General features: G+C 45.1%; 1 protein-coding gene across 1 annotated transcript in view; it reads right to left on the bottom strand.

Annotated features, from left to right (window-relative positions):
• LOC140428904 (sodium- and chloride-dependent neutral and basic amino acid transporter B(0+)-like) overlaps positions 1–18,869 on the bottom strand; it is an 89,622-nt gene that overhangs the window by 14,893 nt on the left and 55,860 nt on the right. Inside the window, exon 5 of the mRNA XM_072515552.1 lies at positions 4,922–5,040. Coding sequence (XP_072371653.1) covers positions 4,922–5,040 — 119 coding nt within the window. The remainder of the gene's footprint in view (positions 1–4,921; positions 5,041–18,869) is intronic.

The raw sequence follows: 18,869 nt of genomic DNA, 5'->3' as shown, positions 1-18,869 counted from the left end.
GGATATGCCGTTGTAACAGACACTGATGTTCGGGAAGCAGCAGCCTTCCAGACCCCTGTCTCTGCAGAAAAAGCCGAGCTATTCGCCCTTACTCGAGCATGTATTTTGGCCGCAGATAAAAGTGCAAACGTTTACACCGATTCTAGGTATGCCTTTGGCATGACCCACGATTTTGGCCGCCTCTGGCAACAATGAGGCTTTCTCACCTCTGCGGGAGCTCCAATTCAAAACGCTCTTTGTGTTAAAAATCTCCTCGATGCTATTCAGCATCCTCATCAATTGGCAATTATTAAATGTGCTGCGCACACAAAGGGGGACAATCCTGTTCAATTAGGGAATGCCCATGCTGATTCAGCTGCTAAGGCTGCGGCTATATCAGCCGCTTTGATTGTTCCCAGTGGGGCTAATCAGGCTCTAACTCAGGTACCTGCATTTGGAACGAAGGACATGCCAGAGATAACTGAGGTTCAAAATTTACAGAGGGACGTCTCTGATTCTGAGCGCGCACTATGGAAGTCAGTGGGGTGTTTGCACTCCTTGACACGGGACCTCTGGCTTACTCGTTTGTATTCCGAATTCTTTTATTGCCGGTACTTATTGATTATTTGCATTCTTGTACCCATCTTGGCAAGGAGGGAATGGTACAGCTACTCCTGAAAACTTGGTGGCACCCAGATTAGAATACAGCAGCACAAACGCGGCTGGATCGCTGCCTCATTTGCATGAAACATAATAAAGGTAAAGACATTAAATGCCCTCCAGGAACCACTCCCTTGCCAGATGGCCCTTTTGCCTGTATACAGCTTTATTTTATTGAATTACCAAAAGTACAGTGCTATAAATATTGTTTAGTAATAATTGATGTGTTTAGTAAATGGATTGAAGCCTTCCCTACCGCGAATTGTACTGCACATACGGTGGTGAAGTTGTTGTTAACAGAAGTCATTCCTCGTTTTGCGGTACCTAAAATGGTGAGCTCAGACAATGGACCACATTTTGTGGCTCGGATCAATACTGAATTGTGTGAAGCACTCGTAATTAAACAGCAACTGCACTGCGCGTATCACCCGCAGGCAGCAGGAATTGTGGAAAGAGCCAACGGGACTTTAAAAGAAAAATTATTAAATTAACTGAAGAAACTGGGTTAAATTGGCTAAAGGTATTACCCTTGGCACTGTTTCACATGCGGGTGACTCCACATTCGTGGACCGGACTGTCAGCTGCAGAGATAGTCTATGGTCGGCTAATGAGCACTCACTGGAATGCCCATGAAAAAACCCTGGAGGGAGTAGCCTTCCATGTGATGGGGGAACAGATGCAGAACTATTTGAAGCAATTAAAACTTTCTCTGAAGTTTCTCCACTCACAGGTGAAACAGGCACATCTCCCAGTGGCAGCAGGGACAGCCGTCCCTTGATATCCAGTGATCGAACCCAGAGACTACATATTGGTAAAGAACTGGGACAGAAAGAAACTAGGACAACATTGGAGTGGACCTTTCCTAGTACTACTGACTTCACCGACTTCTGTCAAGCTTGAAGGACATTCAAGTTGGATACATCTATCCGATTGCAAGAAGATAGTCTGCAACCCAGACGAGGACACAGGATGAAGATCTTCATTATAATTTTTGGACTCTCTGGACTATTTAGCCTTAATGGCCACTCGATAGTAAAAAAAAACGAACTACCCGGGAACTGCATGCGAATACCTATTTATCTATGTCATATCTTTATGCTGAAAAATTGAATGTAAGCAAGTATTGGGTTTGTACCCACACCCCTGTCCATTCGAGGGAATACCTCTCCAATCCCTCCCCTTTCATATCGCAAACACAGTTGAATGGATTTTACAACAAAATCAAACAGGGATCAGGGGAGATATGGAAATATGGAGACCTGCTGGCTATGACATGACTAAATGTTCGGCTTCGTATCATGCTTTGACTCCACCCTCCCTCACCGTCCATTTGAATAATATTCAAGGTTCTACGTGTTTTAATAAATCAGGAAAAGGAAAGTTGATGGGGCAAAGTAGGTGCAACCTTACAGTTGACTGTCAAGGACCGGTACCAGGCATATCCAACAAGGGCATGTTTAACTGTGATTGGTCCAGGGTATGGAATATAACCTCTAATAGCTCATGGGACCAGACATCCCCAATCCCCTGGATGATGTTGGCTGATGATTTTACGGCCTATAATGGAACCTATTTCATATGCGACACTAAAGCATACCCGTGGCTCCCTATTGATTGGACAGGATCCTGCTTTCTGGGATATGTCGTACCCCAAATGTCACCTACCCTCCCTTAAGCATTACCCCTCGCGAGTCAAAAGGACTTTTACTAAAACGGAACAGTTTTTCATGATGGCCTTTCCATTGTATGGAACAGGCAAGGCAGCCAAAGAACTGATCCACATGCCCTCAGCATTAGAACAACTGGCGAACGTAACGTCAGCAGAAGCCAGGGAAACTGGACAGGCACTGGCCGAGGTCTAAGCTGAGCTAGTGGCTGTCCGGACCGTGGCATTACAAAATCGACCGGCTTTGGATTATCTGTGAGCCTCGCAGGGAGAAACGTGCTATTATAGGTCAGGAGTGCTGTACGTATATTCCAGATGGCTCTGAAAATATCACCAGCCTGACTGACCACATTAAGAGACAGGCTGATCAAATTCAAGAGATTGGCAGTGAATTTCATGACTATAACCCACTGGGTTGGCTAGGATGGTTGGGTCACGGATTATTTGATTGGATCTTTAAGGCCTTCATTCTACTACTACTAATGCTACTAGGGATAGGATTGCTAGGTTGCTTGTGTAAATGCATTTTCAATCGAGTCATGGATATCCCTATTTAACTAGTTGTCATGATATGACAAAAGGAGGGAATGTGATGTTGTACAAATTAAGTGATGGCATGATGGGAAAACTGGTCAACTATTCGGTACAATGTAAGAAAAGCTGACCTAGCCATTTCAATGTACCAGACCCCTTTGTAAGACCAATAAGGCTGGCTCCGCGAAGATCAACAGGTCCTGCCTGTTTCATGACATTGCTTATGTTTCGACTTCCGATCGAATTCCTGACTAAGCTGTAGTCACGCAATCTTGATAATGATAATGTATAAATACTACTGATTTTCTGTAAAGGCGCAGACGTGAGTAGGAATCAGCAGTGGTAGTAACTGCTCTCCGACCTCAACTTTCAGCCAAAACTGCATGCGGTCGTTTCGTAAATAAAGCCTTGTTATTTTATCATAACAATCTATTGTTGAGTCTTTACCACAGTCAAAGAAACAGGAAAATATGAAAATGAAAATCGCTTATTGTCACAAGTAGGCTTCAAATGAAGTTACTGTGAAAAGCCCCTAGTCGCCACATTCTGGCGCCTGTTCGGGGAGGCTGGTACGGGAATTGAACCGTGCTGCTTCCCTGCCTTGGTCTGCTTTCAAAGCCAGCGAATTAGCCCTGTGCTAAACAGCCCTTTGACTTCTACACAGTCTTACTGGGGAGAGAGAAGAGCTCTTACACTGGATTTTTAGGAGAATACATCTGTTCAGGGAGATATAGAGCTGCTCTATCCAAGCTTCAGAACCAAAAGTCAAACTAGAAACCCCGCCTCGTCTCTGAAAAATATCTCAGTGAGATCAGAACCAATCACCGCTGGTTACCAGGCAATGCACTGCATTTCAAGCCAGTTCATTGTCTGGCAGACAAGTCAGTCAAAGCGAGTCATCACTGATCTCTCCTGCTGCTACAATCTTCTGCTTGAACTAAAGGCACAGACCACATACAAGCTGCTTTGCCTTAGAGTCACAGGTTCATTAATCATCCGTGAATCAAAATGGTAATTGCAAAAAATAAAGAAAGGGAATGGATGGTAACAAACAGGAGTCTTACAGTTACAGTATTTTGTGCTGTGGTTTCCTTAAGTGTCCTACATTTTAAGAGTTCCAACCACAGTGCTCCTCAGTTTTCTTGAAATTGGGAGTAAACATTACTAGTAGTTGCCACTTACGGTTTAAGGATGGATAACTACATTTAATAGGCAATGCATGCATTTGTAAGAATGCTTGTCTTTGCCCACCTTTCCATTTTATGTTTTTTTAAATTTGATCTCTGGATGAATATGATGCCGGGCAATTTTTATTCCCCTTTCTGGTTGCTCGGAGGTGATTGTGAGCTTTCTGGTGACCCATTGCTGTGTCTGTGCTGATGATGGCCCCGTGATGGTGTTAAGTTGGGAATACCAGGGCTTTGGTTGCATAATCAAATGTACATTCCAATGAGGCATAGTTCCCTTTGTGAGTGACATACCGCCTTAGTTGTCTTTCTTCAGCATAAAACGTGTTGCATCATTAGAGGTTCTCATTACTGGTCAGTGGGATTGTTAAATCAGCCTTTACATGTCATCACGTAATTTTAAGCAGAAAAGTGAATGTTACAATTACATGAATATATTGCTACATATATGAGCATAGTGCGTTATTAGCTGCTTGAAAAGGGATAAAATTATATTCTGAATTGTACATTATAAAACCATGCATTTCCCCATTTTCAATAAAAGTGAAATAGCAGACCCACTGTTACCAATATTTTGTAATGCATACTGTATATCATGGTATTACCATTTTTGTTTATGTTTTTTTTTTAAATTTAGATTACCCAATTATTTTTTCCAATTAAGGGGCAATTTAGTGTGGCCAATTCACCTACTCTGCACATTTTTGGGTTGTGGGGGCGAAACCCACGGGGCGAATGTGCAAACTCCACAAGGACAGTGACCCAGAGCCTGGATCGAACCTGGGACCTCAGCGCCATGAAGCAGCGATGCTAACCACTAGGCCACCGTGCTGCCCTGACATTTTTGTTTATAACAATACTATAAAGACATAGTAAAAATGATTGGATTACATACCTGTGTTGCAAATATGAGACCAAGGGTATAGAATGATAGACAAAGGATGATTACCACATAAATGAATTTTGATTGCATAAAATCAGGCCATGTATCTGTTAAACATGTTATAATTGTTTCTGGTAAAAACAAAATAAATCAGTAATCAATTCCTTTTCTAGATACTGTCTACATTACTGTTCTTTCTGAGTCTATATAATCTAAAACATTGCAGACTGGGAGACAGAATGAGATGTCTCCCTGAGACTAGAATTCGTTCCTTCCAGCACTGGAAAGCACTCTTTACAACAGACATCCTCAACAAGGGGCCACAAGGTTTCATGGGATCTGTCAAAAATAACCAAAGGGGAGAGTGCACAACTTGTACTTTCAAAATTATATTTTCCAATTTAGATTTTTGAAATGTTCTTAGATTTTTAAGTTTGTTCACCTACTTGTCAAACTTCCTGGTCATAATGTTCAAGACAATTAATTGAGAAGGCATTTCCCTTCATATGTGTGTTTGGTTCATGAAAATACATTTCACATGTCCTCCAGAGGATTCACTGAAAGGAATGGCAATGGAGATGAATAACCAAAAGAGGCTGAAGATGTGATGCACAGGGCTAGTGTGTGCAGCAGGTGAGGAGTTAGATCACAAGAAGATCAAGGCGAAAGAATGAACTGTGGGTGTGTGCTTGAGGGGGACTGGCCAGCAGCTTCCAATTCTCTCTCAAATGTTTCATTCATCCACGTAGCTCGGGATCCTTAAGGCCTCTCATCTTTGTTTATATTTTGTTGCTTTCATTTTCTTCCTTCGTAACCTAGTGTTAGTTGTGTCACCACATTTCTGGAGGCTGCCCCTTCTTCCTGTGTTTCGACATCAGGATTTCAACTCTGCCCCCCATTGCAACTTTGTCATAAATGAAAAGGGCTCTTTAGGTTTGCTGAAACAAAATCTGGGCATGGGCCAGGCTAAATGCAGTGAAATCCCATACTTGAGTGATTGGAATGCACTTAGTGCAACTTACATTTCTTTGATGTGGGCAATGCTTACAAGCATTTGGGTTTCACCACTTAGGCCACTGAAGCGAGAAGGGATATGAATGGATCAAAGCGGAAGATGTTTTTTATGAGCAGTCAATCACTACTCAAAAACCATGAATGGATTGCAGATAATGAATCTGTGGGAACCAGAGGCAGGCACAGCTGCTCACCTTCAAAGAATCGTCACGTGGAGCTGCAAGGTAAGTATTACAGCTTTAATGCTTCCCACAGCTCCTGCTTGGATTGCTCTCTAGCTTCCAGACAGGGGGCTCTTTTCTGGGGAGGGAGTCTTTGTATAGGAGGGTGTTGGAGTGTGGGGGGATTTTTGTGTGTGGGTCTGTGGAGGGGGTTCCTTTAGGCAGGGGTCCCTGTGGGGGTCCCCCTATTATAGCATTCCATGTGGGGAGCCCCCCTATTACAGTGCTCGCTTTTGGGTGGGGTTTCCCCTACTACAGAGGTCCCTGTGGGGGGGGGGAGGGGGTTACCCCGATTACAGGGGTCCTCGGGCAGTGGGATGGGTCACCCCCATGGGGTGTCCAGGCAATTCCGGGTTTAGGGGCTGCTGGGGCGGGAGGGTGGGTGGGTCTGGCTGATTTGCAGTGCAGAGGGGGGATGGTCTTGGTTTGTCTCTGCAACCACGGCCCTGGCATCGTTGACCAAGGGGGCAATGGATTCCCCCTCGGCCCACTGTGAAGTCCACGATTGTACAGACACAGGTTAACCACGCCAATGTGACTCCCGGCCGTGGGGATCAGAGAATCATGGGAGGGCAGAGCATAGGGCACCGGGTCCGCTAAATAGATGCAAATGGGTCATTATGACTCATTTGCATTTATTTTCATGCTCCCGCTGGCGTGCAGCGTGGAATGCGTTCATACCGTCGGTGAAGCGTCGGAGCATGGCATTCGGGTTGGTGCCCATTGTGCGCCGACGTCTGATACTCCGTTGCATTGGAGAGTGCATTCTGGGCATCCCGGGGATGGAGAATCCCACTCCCTGTCTTAGCTTTTTTTCATGCATTTACAAACTGTACGGCAGTCTGTATAATTGCCACACCAAGTCTTATTCATTCATTGCCCTCTGTCCTCACTGATTTACATTGGCTCCTAATCTCCCAGACAAGGTGCTTAAAATTCTCATCCTCATTTTTCAATCACTGTATTCACATGCACCAAACTGCCCCCAAAACTTCACCCCATTCCATTATTGTTCCTACCCCCATTTCTGTAAGTAGTGGGGTGAAGGGAGCAACGGTGCTTAAGAGGCCAGAGGTTGAAGGAACAGAAAGTGTTTGGCGAGTTATATAGCTGGATAACTTTACAGAGATAGGGAGGTGGCGAGTACCACAAGAATCAAAATGGTAAATTTGAGGAGTTGTGTGGCCGAAGGCATCGGGTGATTGATGATCAGGATCCCTGTATACCTAGGAGTCCATGAGAATTCAAGGAGTGTGCCGGAAAGGAAGGGAGTAAAGAAGAATGCAGACTTTGCACAATCCTGTGACATCTGTCGCTCATGAATCTTTAAACCTGCACTAGAGGACCGTGACCATTCGATTCAGCTTCTTTGCTCACACTGATTCTAGAAGGCTTGAAGTTGCAACACATCACTACCGCCCTCATCTAGTGCCCAGCACTAGCAACAAGTTGCACATAAAAAAAACAAAATTAATTTTAAAAAGCTCAATATGCCTTAATTTTGCAGAAAGAAAAGTTGCATTATGGGGGCTTTATCATGTGGTATTAATCAAATTAACGCAAGACTGACATCAGTGGTACCAGTTCAGGGCAGCTTTATTCACATGGCACTTCTGCCTCAAGGTGGTTGCAAATAGCTTCAGCCTTGTCTTTTGCACATATGTTCTGAAACCTCCTTATGCTGTTAGTTTAATTGTCCACCACCATTCATGATTGGATGTGGCAGGACTGCAGGGATTTGACCTGATTTGTTGGTTGTGGTATTGCTGAGTGCTGTTCACAGCATGCTGCTTCCATTGATTAGCATGAAAACGCTCCCAGATTGGAGTTCACTCCACTTTGAAGAATGCCTCGCCCTGCTCCTGGCATGCTCCCCTACACTGCTTATTGAACCAGGGTTGTTTCCCTGTCCTGATGGTAATGGTAGCATGAGCGATATACCAATCATCAGGTCACAGATTGTCATTAAATACAATTCTGCTGCTGCTGATGGCCCACAGCACCTCAAGGATGCCCAGTTTTTATTAAGGCAGATTTCAATTAACTCTGATTCGAGTATGTGCACAAATAATAAAGTAGGACTATGAACTTTGTCTTTAAAATTTCCACTTTTTACAACTTCGTATGTAGAAATTGAAAGTGAACTTTATGAACCAGTGTTACTGGAGAATGATCTCACTCCTGCCTTTGGGCTGCTGTAGTATTCTCGTGTTCCAGTGCAAGTTTGAGGTGCAGCACCTCATTTCTCAATTAGGTATTTTACAGCCTTCTGGACACAACTCTAATATTGCAGACCTTGAACACTGTCCCCCATTTTGATTCTTTTTGTTTTGGCCACGTTTGTCAATTTGAATCTTGTTTTTCATCTTTTTGCTGACAGAACTGTTCATCATTCTGGCATTCTTCCTTCCCCTCCCCCCTTTTAACAGCACATAACCCATCAAACTTCTACTCTTGTTCAGCTCTTAAGAATCATATGTGACCCCAAATGTTAACTGTTTCTCTCTCCCCACAGATGCTGCAAGGCCAGCTGTGTATTTCCAGCACATTTTGTTTTTATTGCTGGGAAATGTATCAGGGTACGTGGGAATTTGCAGCATGCCTATTTCATACACGCTAATATAATTGCACATGCACCCATTATCAGAGCAATATTTATGAAAGAATCTCTGTACTTACTTCAGTTGTTTCCACATGTACAGTGATATGGAAAAACAGCACTTTTGCAGCCTGCCCAGTTACAGCTTCCAAACAGAAAATGCTGGAGAAGCACAGTAGTTCTCACAAAAGCCAATTGACCAGAAACATTCACACTACATTTGTTTCTCTACAGATACTGCCCGAGTGCTTCATGTTTGTTGCACAAATTTTGTTTCTATTTCAGGTTTCCAGCATTAGCAATTTTTTCCCCTGTACAATCACGTTTGTTTTCATTGAGTTGATAATGCAAAGCATCAAGAAGTAATTTTATAAAACTTAAGGTAGCCACTTATTTAATACACTTCTAAATGTGCTGGTTGCAAAATTTGATTATGCCAGAAAACAAGGTTGGGAATCATGATGTGTGATAAACCAGTGTCTCCTTTGCAGGCAGCATATCAGTTGTAAATTACCCAACCATGACATCAATTGTGCCGGAAGCAGTGGGTGTGAACCAGTATGGAGAAAGGGACAACTGCATGTCCTAACCCACATGGAGAGGATGGTGTTCAACATCATTGGAGTGGCTATTAATGGTATAGCTGAAATTATGAAAGATGACACTTAATCCTCCTTCACACATCTCACCTCAACCCTCATCCACAATATCTTTTGATCCAAGAAGTTGCAGATGATGTTAGCATGAACCTTACTTTTCCCCCTTCCCCTCACCACAACCCTACTGTAATATTCCACATGCGACCTATGGGGTGGAAATGTTTGTGTTTCCCATGCCCCTTGCGGAGTACAAACTAGGGGTGGGGTATCTCAATTAACCATTGTATATACGGTTGGTCAGTAAGGCACCAACCGTAGAGAGGAACCCGGTAGGGATCTATCAAGTAGTGTACATATTGTTTGTGTAAATAAAACTTTGTTCGTATTTTACTCGGTGTGGACTCTCCGTATCCTTTTTAAACCTACCTTTCTTGTTTCAAATACCAAAGGACTACTGTCATGTAGTCACCCCTTGCTGCCATCGTGGTTTCAGATACCTCTATTCAAAGGAGTTTTCAGACTGTCAAGAGTAGTCCAGCAATCTGTCCTGTAATAGACTACCAGGTTTGCTGAGGTACTGCCCCAGGAAGTAAAGATGGCTGTGGAGCACAAATCTGTTGTCTTCTTTCAAGATGACTGTAGTTGTCCACCCCACCCTCACCAGCAGCTATGCTGATCCTCGTCAGTCCAGACTGCTGCCCCATATCAATGTAATACATTCCAAAGCCAGGCCTTTAAGTTCCAGAGCTTGAAGTCATCTCCATGGCCATTTCCAGACCAGTCTTCTCAACTGAAAATCAGTAGCCTTTCACCAGCTGTGCTGTAGCCTTTGGAGTAGTGCTGCCTAGAAGCACAAAGACACCTGGAAGGTAGGTCAAGAAATGCAAAAGGGAAATTAGGTGAAATTTGAATGCAATATATCTACTTTTTATTTAGGAATCCATTTTGGAATGTTTATTTTTGTTGACTTTTATTTTTTCATTGCGCCTGCATGTTAGTAACAACATGAAGGTGTGAGGTTCTTGATAAATGGGGAACTGTTGTTGCATTTACTAGTATTGTAATTGGATGAGTAGATAATCACCAGCCAGAAAGGAACAGTCTTGGTTGCCTCCTCCTTCCCTTTCTGCTCCTGTTCACTGTAAAGCTGGTGGAAAGCGTTGTGCTTTCATGATGGCAAAGAGACCTTCATGAGCTTTATTTCTGTGTGCATAGAGTCCTGCAGTGTTCCTCCAAAACCGTCCAGGCAGCAGAAGCATTGTTTCAGCATCCTGCTGGTCTGGTCTATCGCTCTGTGTGGTAGCATGGCTTTCATTGTATACATGGGTTACACACTGGAGTCATCAGACCTGTAACACTCAGACTAGCCTTTGGTTTGTCAGAGTGGCTTAAATGCAAAGGGCACTGCAGACCACTCCAGAATTAAGGCATCATAATTACTACCAGGATACCAGGCACTGACCTGCATGATTTGCTGCATATGGTTATAAACCAGCTGGGTGTTGAGGGAGTGGAATCCCATTTGGCTGTGGTACATCTTACAGTTGAAATAGTGTCTCCAAAGGTACTTGGCTACAACCAATGGTGCTCTGGACCATAAGGAAGTCTTCAGTCCCAGCAAAGCCACAGTCGCATGATTCTTGATGCTTTCAGGCAAGAGAGTGGAATACAGCCAGACCTCTTTGAATAGAGTGTAACAGTGGATGAAAACTGGCATATTCCAAATATTTACGTTCTTCGTCGCTAGCCTACAAGGAGCCCGGCACAAAGCTTATAGCCCTGGTCACTTTCACAACCACAGGGCACGTGACCTTTGTCTTGGTTTGAGGTTGCAGTTACCGCTGCAGCAAATTTCAATACACAATCCTTAGTGAAATGCAGCCATCAGACACCCTGTGCCATGCTGCAGTTCATGTAGGAGAATTGCTCCTGGAAACACCCTGGGTAGGTATGGCCTCATGCTGAGAACCTTTCTCACCCCTCTTTCCCCACCTCCTCTGGCAGCTTATCTCGCTCTGCATGGCATTTTACTTGTTTATTCTTTGAGTCATTACGACATCAATGTCTGAGAACAATTGGGTCATGCCGAAGCTTTGAAATCTGGACCAAGTCCTTCAGCACATGTCATGCTACTCTCTAAAAACCTCAACTACCTAGAATTTGCAAATAGCTAACAGAAACAAATCAACAATGAACCTGATAGTTGTTGATCCCTTATGCTGGTGGGGGTGTCTGAATCTCAATTCAGCAGTACCATTAGGAGGTTATGTTAGCTGGAGCACCAAGCTCCAAAATGGCAGTACTGGATCAGTGTTACACTCTGATTGATGTTATGATCTCACTACTCTGCATACCTCTGGCAGGTGCGCCATGCACGTGTGCAAAATCCCTCCCAAATATGATATGCAGTCTGACTTGTATCAGAATTTTGCATATTCAGTGCAGAAAATAAATTGGGTTGTTAAGACCATCGTGATTCATTGGCCTCATCACATCTGACTTGGTGTCGCACCGAGGCAGTTGAGTCTCGCGAGAGGATTGTTGAAGTCTCTCGAGATTCATCCGAACCTCGCGAGATGTCACAACCTGGATCTCGTCCTTGCTGGGTATCTTTAATTGAGTCATTAGGTTTATTTAAATATATCTGCGGATTCTCCCGGAGCTGATAAAATAATGGGCCGGGATTCTCCCAAAACGCGGCTAAGTGTTGACGCCAGAGTAAACACCGGAGTGTTTCACGCCGGTGTCAACAGGCCACTTGGCCCAGCGATTCCGTGGCCCACAGGGGGCCAGCATGGCGGCGGAGTGATCCACGCAGCTCTGGCTGCCTATACGCGGCCCTGCACTGCTGGTCGGCTGCTTCCACACCGGCCCTGCGCGACATGGTGGACCCACACAGTGGGCTGGCGTGGAAGAAGGTAGGCCCCCCTCAAGATCATGCGCACCCGCTGATTGGTGGCCCCCAATCGTGGGCCTGGCCGCCGTGGAGGCCCCTCGGGAGACTGATCCCCCACCCATCACCAGGACGGCCACGTCAGCCGCGAAGCCGAGCTCCCGCCGGGTGGAACCATGTGAACCACGCTGGCGGGAACTCGGCCGGTCGACCGCGGAGAATCGGCGCGGGGTCCTCCTTCAACGGCCTCCGACCGGCACCGCGTCGACTGCACGTGCGCAACTTACACCGATTTTCCGGTCGCTGGAGGTTCGCGGCCCGGAGTCGGACCCGATCATGGGTCTGACGCCGCATTCTCCATCCCATGCCGAGCGCGATTTCACCGCGGAGGCTCAGAGAATCCTGGCCATGGTGTCCCCAGTAAGGCCAGGACCAGGTGCCATTTAGTACCATTCCGCACAAATGTGGACAAGATACAACACAATGGTAACTGGGAGGGCTCCCAGGCTTTTTGAGTCAATAGGGTGGTAGGGGACAGGGCAGGGTGGTCCTCTGGCTCTTTCTGGCAAGCTGGCACTGGCAAGGTGCCTTGGTGGCAGTCAGGCTGACAGGGGCACTGCCAGGTGCCACTGCCTGAGGGGGGGCCATGCCCATGCAAAGAGAATATGAAGGGTGGGGCAGGTATTAAGTGGCCACACCGCTCCAGGGTCCTGTGTTCAATTCCGGCCTCGGGTGACTGTCTGTGTAGAGTTTGCACTTTCTCTCCGTGTCTGCGTGGGTTTCCCCCGCGTGCTCCGGTTTCCTCCCGCAGCCCAAAGATGTGCAGATTAGGTGGATTGGCTATGCTATATTGCCCGTTAGTGTCCAAAATGTTAGGTAGGGTTACTGGGATAGGGTGGAGGTGTGGGCTTAAGTTGGGTGCTCTTTCTAAGAGATGGTGCATACATGATGGGCTGAATGGCCCCTTGCTGCACTGTAAATTCTATGATACTAATCCCTTGTATGGTCACAACACATGGGACAGAATTCAACCAAAACATTTTGTCATTTTGGGCAGGTTTGGCGGGATGTTGCTCGCCAGCCTTTTGGGCGAGATCCGCACTGCTATTCAACCATACAGTCACTTTTTGGGCCTTCCAGTTGGTTCCCTTTTTTCTGCCCTTTCTTTATTTTTGCTGTAATAATTTTGACCTATGGATGCTTAATGGACATATCTTTAAATCAAGCAAGGGAAATGAGGAACTAGAAAGTTACAACATAGTACACTGTGGTAGCTTTGGATAGCAGAACTCAGACTTTGTGGCACCCGAGAGAGATTGCAGGATTTGGTTTGATTGGTTGGCCGGTAACAGGCGGTGACTGGGTCCTGCCTGAGTGAGATGATTTCCAGAGACCCAGGAAAAACAGAGTGGGCGCAATGACCTTCTCTCTCTCTCTCTCCCTTGTTTTTCTCCAGAAAGGCTGCTGTATTTCTGAAACTGCAGAGATCTGAATGAACCTACAGTGAAAACCATTTCTGACAGGAAAGCAAAAATCTCGACCTGAAAGCCTGGTTTGAAGGAAAGTGTGCTTAAAGACGACCATCTGAAACAAAGACTCTTTATCCTTCTACTCATTATTTTCACTACTCTTTGTTTGTTTGTCTTGCATGAGTATATATATGAGAGAGAGAGAGAGAGGGTGGGGGTAAGTTAAAATAGGGGATATTAATTAGTACCTGTTATTATCATAGAATTTACAGTGCAGAAGGAGGCTATTCGGCCCATCGAGTCTGCACCGGCTCTTGGAAAGAGCAACCTGCCCAAGGTCAACACCTCCACCCTATCCCCATAACCCAGTAACCCCACCCAACACTAAGGGCAATTTTGGACACTAAGGGCAATTTATCATGGCCAATCCACCTAATCTGCACATCTTTGGACTGTGGGAGGAAACCGGAGCACCCGGAGGAAACCCACGCACACACGGGGAGGATGTGCAGATTCCGCACAGACAGTGACCCAAGCCGGAATCGAACCTGGGACCCTGGAGCTGTGAAGCAATTGTGCTATCCACAAGGCTACCGTGCTGCCCTAAATTAATAAACTTAATTGTGTTTAAATTTACAAATCTGGTGACTGTAGTTATTAGGCAGCTAGGGGCCAACGACATTGGGCATTGGGTGTTTTTCTAAGAATTAGTTATTAATTTCAATTGTGTTGCAACTCCGGGTCAAGTGGGGCTGGAATTGACCCTGCACTATCTCAGGGGTTGTAACAGGAGTTTCTCCCTAATCCAGCCCACACTTCGAAATGTTTTCATTACTGCGGAGCTAAACCTGTCAGCGAGACCGGCTCCTCAGAAATCAGCCTGTCATTTTGAAAGGGTGTCCAATCTCCCAAGTGAGCTCGAGGGTCCCCCATACTCATCCCACCCCATGTAAAATGTCCACCCCCTGCACTCATGGGCATTACTCCACCCTTCCCAAGAGAGGGCACGCTGCTATGGGGTGCTGAGGCCCCCCTCCCTTTTCAGACTTCCCCACCTCCCCTGCCTGGCCCCCCTTTTCAAGGCCCGCCTTCAGGACCCCACCCTCCAACCTTTATTAGGCCCCTGCATACCCACCCTTCTCCCCACCACCTTTCATAACCCCCTCAATCCCCCTTTAATGGGCATTGCCCTCCACAGGACAAGACCCTTGGCATTGACACCTGGGCACTCTGGCACTGCGACCCAGGCAACTTGGCTGTTCCTGTGTCAGCCTGGCAGTGCCAAGGTGCTGCATGCCAGAGGGAGTGCCAGTAGGCCACCCTGCCCTGTCCCCTCCCACCCTGGCTTCTCGGCCTGGGAGACTCCCCGGGTGCCGTTACACCTGATCCATGTTTGTGTGGAACAGTGCTAAATGGCACTTGGTCCAGTATCGCTGATGATGCAGTTAGTTCCTGGGCCTAGGAGAGTCTGGCGCAGACATATTTAAATGAGTCTAATGGTCCATTTAAATATGTATACCCAAAGCCCAGTGAGGACGAGAAGTAGATCGGGCGAGATCCAGGTCGCGATGTCTCGCGAGGTTCAGATGAATCTCCCAAGATGTCGCAAATCTCGCGAGAGACCACTCGCGTCATCAAGTCAGGCCTGATGAGGCCATTGAATCGCGCCCAAAAGTTTGGCACTATTTATCTTTAGTACAAATAATTAATTAGGTTGCAGTTTGGCACGGGTTGAGTGATTTATTTTAGGGCAAATTGAAGCCACAAAGATGGTGAAGAAAGAGAATCACCACAACAATGCTATGGCTGAGAAACTTTAGTTCTTCGGAGACACCAGAAAAAGTTCACTAGAAGAAGATTAAGAGTAAGAGAGATTGCAACAGATTTACAGAAGAGGCACAGTCTGTGTCAGCGTTCACCCTGTGCACAAATAAATTGTTCTCATCACATCAACCCACCCTGTTTCTACATTCCTTTAACTTATTTTATTTCACCCATCTACCCAATCAACTGCGGAAAGTTGAAATATTCTGCCTTAAATCGCAAATTCCCAATTTCTCCAGTCCCAAAATCTCCTTGCTTTTAATTTTGTATCGCTGACCTTTCATATATTTATACCTACCCATTATTACATCATTTCAAGCACTCCTGTTATATTACCCGGTTATCTGCACTGTCCATAGGAGAAAAATAATCCAATAAAATAAAAGCAAAATACTGCAGATGCTGTTGATCTGAAATAAAAACAGTACTGAAAGTGCAGACCTGCTGAGGAAAACCAGCTTTCTGTTTTTATTTCATATTTTAAGAATGAAAGTCTATCAAGCCGTTGTATTTTATTTCCCCGTACATGGTGAATCTGTGTTGCACCCTGGCTAAAGTCTCAGTCTTTTTCCACTTGTTACTAATTGTGTTTCTCTCTTTATTTGGCTCTGAATATGGTGATCAATATGGTCGCCTTCCTTAATTCTAATTACGTTTTGCTCTAAAGTCGCCAAGTATCTTTCGATACCGCCACAAGGTTCAAATCGAATACTGATCAAAGACTCGATACACCAGTTAGTTAGTTCAAAGTCAAATGCTTATTTATTTACACACACAGTTAAATATACTCATGCACAAATACTACAGACTATACTGTCACTACTGCTAAAACCTATACTTAGCTTCGGGTGCCCACTCAGTCAGAGGAACAATGAACGTTGTTCGGTTCTGAGGCTGCTGGGGTCGAAGTGGTGAAGGGGAACAGCTAAGGCCATCTGTCTGGTAGTGTGCGTTGACCTTGGACTTACTTGTTCTGGTGCAGCTGTTGGGCAGGTCTCTCCTCGGTGAGAGCTGGAGCCAAGAGAACGATTCTCTCTTGGGGGATCCTTCTTATAGCCAAAAGAGGCTTCGCGCGGTTTGGACGGGCCTTGTACTTGGCCCCAATTAATTGGGCAGTTTCTCAATTGTTCCTAGCGATTTCCTCCAATAAAGGGGTGGGTGTCCTGATGGCTGGGCGTGTCCTAGGTGCTGTTGGCCTGCTTTGTTCTGGTCTCCTCTGGCGCCGAGGTGTCTGCCTTAGCATCGGTTACTTAAATGTTGCTCTTTTGTCCCTGGAGATGGGCCATTAGTATGCTAATGGGTTTGCAGTTTTGGTCTTGTCTGGGAGCTGCGGTTCCAATATGCAGACAAACCCTGAACCTGCTTGTTTTCTCAGTATTGTCCAGTTTCCCTGCAATCTTTGCAAAGTATCCATTTTGTAATCGGGAAGTGGCCATCCCAGATGGCTACACACTAGAGTGGAATCCTATACTTCGCAGAGTCTAACAGAGGTCATATTAAAGTTTTGTGTTGGCTCACACATATCTCATGACCTTTGTATTCTATACCTGAAGAAAAAGCCTGGAAATAATTTGTTTATACGTATATATACATACACACGCACAGCGAGCTTTCAATGCGAGGTTCTGCCATTAATGTTCCGTGAACGCGGAAGACCAGGCCTGCTTACATTCAGAGCATAATTATTGCTGTTAATTATTTTACAAAAGGACATCTCATTTACTGATATTGAATTTCATTTTCAGCCTCTTCTCCCATCTATCAATATCCCTTTTCCTCTGGTTTTCTAAAAAGTGTAGGAATACCTCATATTCTGGAATGATCTGAATATCTTGCCACTGTGGTATTCCTTGTGTTGCTAATTTTAAGGATGGCTGGCATAGTGTTCACAAAGGCCACAAACAGATTTAAATTTATTAACACTACTTATTTAGATTCAACACTTTCTCCTATACAATATAGTTGATAATTAACATAATCTACACTCACCTACTACTAATCTCTACATTATTACATTAACTATGATCTGTTCACACTTATGCTATCTTTCCTTCAGTCTCGTCTCTAGCCATCTCCTTCACTTCACTCCCCTCGAGGCTTAGCATCAATGTCTTACATACTTTAAAATCTAGCTCCCCCTAGTGGTTGATTTGGACATTTCATTAACCTTTGCAGTTCGTACATTTATGTTAAACCGCAAGTACACCACAAGTACCCATGCCAACCATTTTGAAAAACTGCTTCACACTCCTATCCAATTCAACCCCAAGAATAGCTAATATTGTTGTTAATGTTTCCATTTCACAGCTGCCATCATCACTCCCTTCATTGAAAATAAACCTTGACCTACTCGAAGATTATAACTCCAAATACAATCTTCCTTCCCTCTCCAAAGTGGCTGTCGCCTCCCAAATCCATGCTCATCCAGATGGGGTGCAGATAGTTTGGGTGCATGTAGCTTTTGGACACAACAATCTTGAGCCCACTGCATTGCCTTTTAAAGGCAAAGACTTCCTACGACCACAAACCCTTTACTAATTTCTGTCTCTGTTCAAATGATTGGCCTGATAGCTGATGTTCATTTGGAAGTCAGAAGGCATAATTGAGTTGAATGGAAAATGGAAATTTGAAAAGTGTGGCTTCAGCATAACTTGTGGAAGGCCGTTTGTTCTCCTACTTTGACAGCTGAAGAGCTTGTGGCATCCGTCCTCTGGATTTTGGGACCGTTGAGCGTCTTCCAAAAGACAGCACAACCTGCAACTGTGCAGGAGCAGATGTCATCAGGGCAGGAGGCACTCTGGAGTCTGATGTAATAATAATAATAATAATAACTTCTGGGAATCAGTAGCTGCATGCAGCTAAGAGTGCCCTGTGTCAGCTGACAGGGACTCATCACTAATATCCATCTCTAAATCTGTTCCTCATCACACAATGTGTACTTCACCTTGTAATAACCTTTTTCCCTTGGTATCCCCACTGAGGTGGTTGTATCTGAGCTGGTGGATGGCGTGCATGAGTCGTGTGGCAGTTCTTGTGCACAATCACCTATGAGGACCCTTTGGCCTCCACCTGCTCTAGTTCCTGTCTCATGCTTAACCAACCTGTAGGAAATAAAAGACTCAAATTAGAACTGGCATGGGAATTAGGTAAAAAGTCAGGATTGTGTAGCTGTTCACATTTCAGGAAGTGGTGACGTCAAATCAACATCAGTGATTGTTCTGCAGCAAATGTTGTGTGATTGCGAATTCTGCCCCCAGGTTTCTGGTAGATCTCCATCTCTCAATGGACATGCACCCTGCCAATTTTCAAAGTGTTCAAGGAAGATCTAACTGGAAGGCCAC

This window comes from Scyliorhinus torazame, chromosome 8 (assembly GCF_047496885.1).
Source record: "Scyliorhinus torazame isolate Kashiwa2021f chromosome 8, sScyTor2.1, whole genome shotgun sequence".
Lineage (NCBI taxonomy): Eukaryota > Metazoa > Chordata > Chondrichthyes > Carcharhiniformes > Scyliorhinidae > Scyliorhinus > Scyliorhinus torazame.
This window is presented reverse-complemented; position numbering and strand designations above follow the sequence as displayed.